Source organism: Mesitornis unicolor, unplaced genomic scaffold (assembly GCF_000695765.1).
Source record: "Mesitornis unicolor isolate BGI_N332 unplaced genomic scaffold, ASM69576v1 scaffold20491, whole genome shotgun sequence".
Classification (NCBI taxonomy): Eukaryota; Metazoa; Chordata; class Aves; order Mesitornithiformes; family Mesitornithidae; genus Mesitornis; species Mesitornis unicolor.
Genome location: NW_010163808.1, coordinates 88,310 through 98,236, shown reverse-complemented (window position 1 = coordinate 98,236; position 9,927 = coordinate 88,310). Strand labels below are relative to the sequence as shown.

At 42.0% G+C, this 9,927-nt stretch overlaps 1 protein-coding gene across 1 annotated transcript in view; it reads left to right on the top strand.

The window, feature by feature from the left end:
• Positions 1-1,357: 1,357 nt before the first annotated feature.
• The window catches only part of LOC104548159 (ubiquinol-cytochrome-c reductase complex assembly factor 1), a gene marked incomplete at its 5' end in the record, with an annotated part of 29,162 nt that continues 20,592 nt past the window's right edge, over positions 1,358-9,927 (top strand). The window contains 4 exons of the mRNA XM_010194097.1: positions 1,358-1,497; positions 2,759-2,863; positions 3,425-3,532; positions 6,786-6,858. Of these exons, the coding sequence (XP_010192399.1) occupies positions 1,358-1,497; positions 2,759-2,863; positions 3,425-3,532; positions 6,786-6,858 (426 nt within the window). The remainder of the gene's footprint in view (positions 1,498-2,758; positions 2,864-3,424; positions 3,533-6,785; positions 6,859-9,927) is intronic.

The following is a 9,927-nucleotide window of genomic DNA, read 5'->3' as shown; positions in this document are numbered from 1 at the left end:
TAGCATGGCCTCTCCCCAGCCAACGGGCCTAGGGCAGAGGCTGCTCGGCGGTCTCTGTGAAGCCGTGGGGGTGTCGGCTGTGGGTTGCAGCACCCAAGGAGTGTGCCTGCCTCCCCGTGCACCCTGGCCCCCGGCAGTGGTCTCTGGTGAAGCAGCGGGTCGAGTTTTTCCCTCAGAGTTTGTGTTTATATAAGAATTATGCAAGGCTTTAGTGCTCCTCACTGGGACTTGAGAAATGCGGGTTCTTTTCAGTCTGGTACTTCTGTAGTTGCTTTTGGGCACAGTGTACGTGCCCTGTGGGTGGGGAATGCTCTCCTTAGAGATTCTCTGCTCACTGTGGAGATGTTTGATTGCAAAGGTTAATATAGATTCTGATTTCTGTTTCATGGAAGAGATTGGGTTCCTATGAATGACTGAGAGTGGATTATTAATCACACAACTCTGTTCTTCTTTCTCATGGGTTTGTGTACCTTTTTTTTTCCTTTGCATTAGCCTTTGAAGTCTTTGCAGCAGAGTACTGCTTTGTAGCATATAGCCTAGAAAAGGGCAGTTTGTGCCTGGGTCTGATACGGTCACAACACAAATACAGGGATGGCCAGCGCTGCTGGACGGAGACAGAGTCATCTGGAAGATGAAAGGCCTTTGGTCAGAGGACAGCACCAGCTTATGAAATTAATCCACTGAGTTCTCCGAACTGATGTCTCAGGGTGTGGTTTTTACAAGCATGCTGAGCCCTGTCCTTTCAGTTCTCAAGCTGAAAGTAATTGGGAGCAGACCTGCCCGATAGCAGCTGAAATGCAGTGAGCTTCAGTTCCTGCTATTTCCAGTGTTAATGGAGAACATGTATGAAGGAGGCAAATACTGTATTAACTTGAATATTGCAGAAAATGAAAGGTGTAAAGAAAGTGCAAGCAAAGAAAACCCTGCCTCTTTTCTATCTCACCCTTATTACAGAAAATTGTTATCTTCACTGAAATTTGTTGGGACAATATATGCTTTTGAAATACTGAAGTTCTTAGCTGTGCCTGAGTGAAGTAAGACAAAGATGCACAAAAGCTGAGAGTTGAATGAGGGCTTTTTAGAGATCACTCAGTCGATTGGAGAATGCTTCTTAAGCATTTGAATTTATGGTATAGATATAAAGTTGTGGTGTAGTTTTATGATGGAGGCAGCCCACCATTTCCTTTGGTCTGTTTCTGCCATCAGACTTGGGTTACATGCTGTACTGGAAGACAAGAGTTTTTTAGATTAAGATTTATATTTCTCTTGAGCGCAAGTTGGGAGTTTAATGCAAGGCTTGTTGTATGAATGAATAAAACTTGTGGAAGCAGGAGGACAGTTAAACTGTGTCTGTTAGGGTCCTTTTCTTCATTGCTCTTCTCTCTGTTCCAGAGCTGCCAGACTGGGGTAACTCAATGGATTGCAGCATGCAGTGGATTATTACAGTCAACCGCAGTCCAAGGCCAGTGTAGGAGGATGCTCTGTGGTATTTCCCAGGTAGGATATCAGAGTATGTTAACGTGTGTAAAAACTGGGATGAGTTTAAATTGGTAAGGAAAAAAATCATGGTTTTTAAATGAAAGATGCTGTAATTTGTTTTGCTCAAGTCTTGGCCAGAAATATAGTTGAATGGGCTGTAAAGTTGTAGATAAAAATAGCATAAACTCTGTTTCTCTGCATGGTCAGGAAAAATAATTATTCTTGATTTAGAGACAAACCCCATAATTAGAAGTAGTGTGTGAGAAGATCAAAGCAGGTAGGCTGTGGGTTTTGAGAGTGCAGTGTTCTGCTGGTCCACTCCATCAGTGTATTTACAAAACACTAGGAAAAGTGTGGTGGGAAGCGTTAAGGGTGGACAACAATTTTGTAACACTTATGATAATAAATTTGTGCTTTTTGTGATACAGAGATTTTCAGGATTAGATTGAACTGTAATTGACTTGAAAGCAAACTAAGGGTAATTGGTTTTTGTGGTTTAGGGCTGGGCCGGCCACTAAATCCTGGACAGACGCTCTGTATTAACCCCTCTCCCCTCCCCAGAAGGGAAGAGGAAAGAGGATAAGGGAGAGAGACTTTACGGGTTGGAAAATAAAACTAACAGATTTAATAAAAGAATAATACTGATACTACAGAATAATAATGTAAATAGGAAAATAATGAAATATATACAGGTATGTACAAATAAATACAAAACCAGTATAAAATCCTTCCCCCACCCTCTCCCCAATGATGAATACGTCACCAGAGGCTCTGTGGAGCTGAGCACTGGAAAAGTCCCAGACTGAACTCAGCAGCAGTGGGAGCTGATGCAGAACACACAGATCAGGATCAGCAGCAGATGAACCAGCAGGGTCTGCTCAGGCCTCGGCCTCTGCAGAATCGAGACGGACGGAAGGGTCCAGGATGGAAGAAGGGTTGAGACCCTCATGATCCCTTGGCTTTACACTGAGTATGACGTATGCGGGGTGGAATACCTCGTTGGTCAGTTTTGGGTCTGCTTCCCCCCCATAGGCACAGACACGGCACCCATGGTGAGACAAACTGACCTCGAGCATATCTTCTAGCAGCACTGTCTGGGAAAACAATGCCTTTAGTTTCAGCAAGTTCAGCCACTTAAAAGAGACTGAGCTGAAAAGTAAAATCACTAAACAGAAAAATTAGTTCTAATTAGCTCAAACCAGGACATTGATGTAAAGTTAAGTGTTTATGAGTTAATGGTATCTTTATTTTTTAAATTTTCTTTTATTATTTTTACTAGAGACACAAGGCTGGCCAGTTCCTGCTGTCTAAATCCTGTGGTGGATTGATTCAAGCCAATGGAGCCATTGCACAGCAACACAGATCATTTTGCAATACAAATAAGGTTAGAGGAGTTTGATGTTTTTATTGTCAGAGGGCACATTGTGCTAGGGATCCCAGTGCCTGAGAGCTGCTTTCCAGTGAGGAAAGAAACTCCGTTAAGGAGAGTAGTTACCGAGGTGGGGGGCAGATGATATACCTCTGAGAGTAAGAGAGGGAGAATGGAAGGTTAGCTTTATTTACTCATTCTGTGATGTGTTTTCTTGTTTTATCTGCAAAAGATTTAAGCCTAAGTAAAGACACACATCTAGAAAGAATATGGCAATCTAGAATGCGAGCCATGTTTTGGAAAGCAGGTTTCTAGACAAACTGTTTGAGTCTGAGTTTCCAACAGGATGCTTTTATCAAAACAGTTACGCACTGTTTGCATACAATAAACACTATTTCATGTAGGAAAAACTCTGTGATATTTTGCAGAGAAGACCTAAATATGTATTTGTTTTGTTGAACAAAGAAAGTAAACAAAACCCCTACAGTTCTCCATTAAACTGGTAGCTTTTGTAACTAAAATAAGTAGTCAAATTTAGTTGCTAAGACTGAACTACGTGATATTTCAATTTTACAGCTTCTTTCTGCAAAAGATTCCCTGCAGCCATCTGAAGAGAAAGTGGGTGCTTTCACAAGGATAATAGAAGCAATGGGTTTCACAGGACCACTAAAGTATAGCAGATGGGTAAAGCGTTCATTTAATAATTCTTTTGTTTGTTTGATACTTTCAGACTTCTAAAAAGCGAACAACAAACCCACCACTTTTTTTCTTCTATAAGGAACAGTAATGAAAAGTTCGAATTATTACCCATGTAAATTCCTGTTGTGTGATGTGAGGAATAATAATCCATAGCTTGAACCTTCCTTGATATAGGCACTGCCGTCATTGTAGGAATGTTGTATATCTAATTTCTTCAGATATTTTATTTTTCACTTCATTTGTGCACCAAAGAACACAGTAACAGCCTTACTATCTACGTCAAACATCCACATAGAGCACCCTCTTGTCTCTGATAATGACCAATTGCAGTTAGAAAGAAAGAATTTAATTACAGGAAAAGCATATCATGATACTTCTCATGTGCTCCTCCAGCCTACAACAGCTGTCTGCTTCAGGACTTCCTGCATGAAATTAGGCATTTTTCTCTAATATCTGTTGATGGATTTTTCTTTTATAAATGTGTCCAGTTGCTCTTTGAACTCTTTTAAGTATGTAGCATCTAAAGCATTCAGTATCAGGGAGTTCTATACCTTGAGTACCCACTGGGAGAAGAAGTACAGTAGTTTTCTGTTGGTGCCTTTTAATTTTGTACTTTTAATAAATGGTGATTATTCTTACCTTGGAGCATATGTTCATATTCTCCCTTCAGCTGATGATTTTACGGAGTCGTCTGTTCCATAGTATCTTATTCTTTCTCTGGACTGAGGAGACTTAATCTAACTTGTTTCTGTTATTGAGGTTGTTTCAGGTTTTGATTTTGTTGCACTCCTCTTTCAGTGTTCTGTATTTCTGTGACAGGAGGATGTCCCAAGCAGACAGTAGTGAGATACAAATCACAGAATCACTCGGTTGGAAAAGCCCTCTGAGATCACCATGTCCAACCGCTCCTGTCTACCCCCTAAACCATATCCCTAAGTACCTCATCTACCCGCTCTTTAAACACATCCAGGGATGGTGACTCCACCACCTCCCTGGGCAGCCTGTGCCAGCTTCTGACGACCCTCTCAGTAAAGAACTTCCTCCTTATCTCTAACCTGAACCTCCCTTGGCACAGCTTGGTGCCATTTCCCCTTGTTCTATCCCCCATCACCTGGGAGAAGAGCCCAGCACCCACCTCTCTCCAAGCTCCCTTGAGGCAGTTGTAGGTGGTGATGAGGTCTCCCCTCAGCCTTCTCTTCTCCAGTCTAAACAAGCCCAGTTCCCTCAGCCGCTCCTCATCAGGCTTGTTCTCCAGACCCCTCTATGATTGCTATTTGAGTCGCTTTTCAGTAGTAGCTGACTCGGGCAGAGTCACAAATAGGTCCTCCTCTTTCATGTTTTTTAAGCAGTCCTTTCCTAAAGCGGTTGTTAACATGGACTAAATGAGAGCAGTTCTGTAAGAGACCTCTTCAGTTCCTTATGCAGGAGGTAGGAGACAGAGATGAAATTCACAATTTCTTTGCTCTGAACTAGGACACAGAATAAAAGAGTGAGAGGAAAAGGCAGCTTGAAGGAAGGGCTGAGCCCAACTGTGCAGGAATTAAACCTGTAAGTTGCTTTGAATATCTGCAAGGCAGAGTGGACCTCCTCTGAGACTGATCTGAAACTGCTGCCGACTGCTGCTCATTCCTCAGAAAGAAAATACAAAGGAAAGATAAGTGACACTTAAGGCAGTTAGGTATTTTAGTTAAAATCAGTTGCTTTTAATCAGGTGATGCTAAACCTCATGAGAGAGTAGCTTCTCTCCTGTGTGCTTGTGTACATATTGTTGTAATAAAGATTCTTGTTAGCTCTAAGTGTTGATTCAGAGTTCTCCTTAATTACTGCTCTTTACTGCCTGCTTTTGGCTGGGGAACTTGGGTTTGGAGAGAGTTATTTTGTGGTTAGGGCCCAAGAGACCTGAGTTCATTTTTGGCCTTGCCAGCGCTCTCTATGAGATCTTAGGGAAGTTTCTTAATATTTCTCTGTTTTTTTCCATTTTCTTCTCCCTTCCCCCATACCTCTCCTACACCCTAAAACTTCCATGATTAAATTTCACCGGTTTCTCCTGCGTTACCTGCCTTATTTAAGGGCTGGATTGCAGGGACTGTTCTTTACAATATGTTTTTAATGTCTGGTAATGCCTGGTCTGGGGCAGTGGCTTTCACCGGGGAGATCTCTACTCCCAGGCCAGGCAGCGTTTCCTTTAAAAAGGAAACCTTCAGAACTCCACTAAGCAGTGTAAATTATTTTACTGTGAGAAGTTTAGATGTAGACTTGATTTTTGACAGAAGCCTGAGATTACTGAATAAGAAAAAGAATGGCTCCTGTGTTTCCACAGCAGGAGATCAGTGGCAACTTCAGTGTTTTTCTTTTGGCTGGAGGAGACACAAATAATTACTTTGGTGATTTGAAGTGCCATTTGACAGGCATAGTGCTCATCTCTGTATTATAGTGAGCACTGAGATGATCCCCAGTAAGTGTCACTGAAAACAAAAAACCCAACCCAAACCCAGTGCTGCTTCCTGGCTTAGGTAGGGGAGTGCTCTCTGGAGTTTCAGATGTTTTAATTTTTCTCCTTTTGATGTTAGTAAAGAGGAATGGCTGACAACTCTTCTCTTTAAGATCTTTGCTAGCAGTTATTGTGCTCTTTGAAGCGTCAGGACGTGTATCTTTGTTAGAGATGGTGCACTGAAGGTGTTTCTCATGCAGTGGCAGGCCACAGACAAAATTAGAAGTGCCAAAGCACCCGAGTATACCTCATGTCATTCATCATTTGGGGTTCTTTTTTCACTTGTGAAGCTTATTTGGTCAGTTTTCGTTTTTGTAAGAAACAAGGTATTTTTAGGATATGTCTGGTATGCCACTTCTTTAGTGTTTAAAACTTAAATTAAACAAAACAGAGTGGTATACATCAATCAGAGATATTGGAGGAAACCAGGAATTGTGGATTGGGATCTTTGGAGTCTCTGTTATTTCATTTCTTTTTCTTAATGACAGTATTATATGAAACGAGATTTGGAAGGATATTCAAGAAGCCATTTAATAATTGCTTTGCCTCAAGGCAAGATTGATTGTACTTGTGTAATTCCTGGGAGATACAGTAGTTCAATATGCTCCTGAAAATCTCAAGTGGTTGTGATTCTCAAAATAAGGCTTTTCAGAAAATTATAGCGCATGTATTTAGCAAAGGCAGTAGTGTTCAATAGCTCTCAATGATGAATACTTCAAGTATTGTATTTTCTATTTTTTTTTGTAGAAAATTAAGGTAGCAGCTTTGCGCATGTACACGTGCTGTGTGGAGAAAACTGACTACGAGGAATTTTTTAACAGTAAGTAATGCTCTTGATGGTATTTGAGCTGCTGCCCTGGTGGGAGGATTTCGGATGAAAATTCATTAGATATATTTATAGCCATAAATATGACAGCAAAAAGACGACAGAGTCTAACAGTGCACGGTCAGCTAGAAGCTGACTGTACTATAGCATTCTCTTAAGCTCTGAAGTGGCAATGATTCAAGGACAGACTCTGGAGTTTGGGATTGTTACATTTTGACTGCTGCAGGGGAAAACAAGAACAAGGATGGGATAGGTAAAACCCAGAATATCCTGGACTTTGAAGGATATTGCCTTTTTTATTACTGGGGTGGGATTAACTAAGAGTCCAGATAACTTTTCCCTTTTTACTGTGGTCAGATGGTCTCTGTGTCCTTCCTTGTCCCATGAGAAGGTCCAGTATAACTGGGATGCAGATCTGAGAACCATCTCCACCCACTGATGCACAACTTCTTTATGATACAGGGTCCTACCTGTCTGTCTTCCTCCTGGCAGGGACAGGTTTGCCTAGAACTTAGAATTTCTACATTTTACTGACCATGACAGCATTAAACCAGGACAGATCTCTTGACTGGCTGAAGTCTACGACTAGAACAGAGACACAAGTCCTTCCTTTAAGTGTATAGAAATAATATCGACTTGAATTGGGATGGCTTTTCCATGTTGCACAATTTTAGCTATTAGCTAAAAAAAAATCTGTTGCTGCTTTTATTAGCATCAAATCTGGCTGATGAATGGGAAAGATGTGATTTGGAGACTTATGTAAGCTTTCCTACGTCAGTGTGATTTAGCTGGTAGTAAACCCATTGCCTGGATCTGGCCTGTCACCCCAGTTTCTGAGCTACCAAATGCTTTCTTACACTGCGCCAGCACAGGTTGGGGCTGCTCCTGCTGCCTCTTGAGAGATCAGCTGAAGGGACACCTTTGTGCGTTCATCTAGTGCAGAGCTTGTTGAGGGTGGTTTGGTACATGGTGTTGCTGCTGCAAGATTTTCCAATGGTTTTCAGAAGGTTTTCCAAAACTGTGATGTGGTTTCAGTGGTTGCAGAAGTGAGAGAACTCTGTGAGCAGCAGGATTCAGGATTCATCATTAGCGTTCAAAAAATTAGAACATCATTTTTCCTGTGTGCGCACCTCTCCCCAGCTGTGTGCCCTCTCAGGCTTTCTCAGATAAGTTCTCCTCTGTTGGTCATATTTACCTCTCAAATAGAGGCTTTGCAAGTTTTAACTGGTGTTTTGCTACCTCTGCTAACAGGTTAATTGTACAAAGATATACAAATGTTGCCATAGATTAAAATTTAAAGGAATTTCAAAACATGTCTGTGAAAAAGATACTGACACACATTTTCAGGCTCAATACCGTTAATACTTATAACAATACTTAATACTTCTAAGACCTGTTGGTGTTACAAGAACGCCTATGGTGTTGGGGTCTATGGTTCTAAAGAAATCACTACTTTCATATAAAAACAGATGTAAGAAGCTTCTGTTGCTTCTGTCTACTTACAGCTGCAGCTCTTTGGGGGTTTAGCTCTTTAAATTTCACAGGCACATGATCCATGTTTCAGAAGTAGTTCCCTTAAAGCACAGACTGTGTGAGGTGGGCAGAAACCTGTTAAATTGATTTTGCCAGTAAAGAAGTGACCAAAGGGAAAAGGCTCACTTCTCCATCTTCCACTCCTGTGTTCTGCACTGGACAATTATCCTGTCTTCCAGTGAACTGTTGAGGTCACTGAAAGAAACCAGCCCAGTTTTTTACTGACTTACTCTTTTGCTGTGTTAGTGAATTAAAGTGGCACATGGTAGGATCTAATGGACAGCAGCTGTGGCATAAAGTAGGTAGTGAGGACTACACAATTAAGAGAGAGGAGCATGGCGTGAAGCAAGATAACCAACGTTCAGTTCAGTTTACTCTGTCTTCATCAAACTAGATCAGTCAGGAGCTGTTTTTTTTCTGTTCTGAACTGCTGCTTTTTCAAATAAAGGTGGGCATCCCTTAAGCCAAGACTGCAGCTCGCTCCCAAAAGAGCAGCCTGAGGGACTACAGGAGCAGGAAGCAACTAACTTAGCTCTTCCCCTTGCTGATACAGCAAGCGCAGGCGTGCCTGAGACTGTGCTGCTGTGGGTGCTGCACTCCCACATGATGCACTGCTTAGGAACCCTAGGAGTAGTAATAGTGCTGCATGGGACCCTGCTCAGGTCTGTCTGAGCCAAAACTGACTACATAGACCTAGTGGTGTATTTATGCTTTGCTGCCCCCAGCGCTTCTGGCTCCAGTTGCATGGTGTTGAGATATCCACGTGAACTGCATAGAGTCAGCTCTGGTCCCAGGAGAGCTTATTAGCCTTTTCTCTGCTGTTTGTGAGAGTTGTTAACCTACTGAGCTGGCCTTGGAAACCAGATATCCACGTGTAAAACCATTTGTGGGCTTATTAACCCTGTGTGATCAGAACCAGTTCTTCACAGAGCCTTCTTCAGTGTTTCTGGACGTGCTTCTGTGATGTGGTTGAGTTGTGGCGTGAATAACAACTTCAGTGTGACCTTACGGAACTTGGGTTGGTGTGTGGATATTTTCGGGTAGTTTTCTGACACAGGTGACGTAGAGACTGGATAATAGCTGTTGAGGACTGAGCATTTCATGCCTTATACGCTATCTTGCTATCTCGGAGCAATTCTGCTGATACCTAGTGACATTTTTGAGACTTTCTGTTAGGCAGTATAAGCCCTGTGAACTGCCTTTCTCTGTATTATGCTATATAACCACAGTTCCCAAAATGTGGACTATAGATATGCAAGTCATGAGGCTGCTGTAGCATATAAAGATGTTTTAATTGAGGCTCTCTAGCATTATAATGCAGTTAATTTTGTTGTATGTGCTGTTCTGTTGTCTCTGTTTTGTGATCATCCATGGACAAAACTTTGGGACCTCTGCTTTAGAGCCTAGATCCCAAATGCCTCTACTGTGCTGCTCTTGTGGAACGTGGAGCTGTAAAATCACCTGTAGGTGAAACAACTTTTCAGATGGCTCCTAGTGGGGCTACCAAGCAGCTCAAAAAGGAGTTTCCCT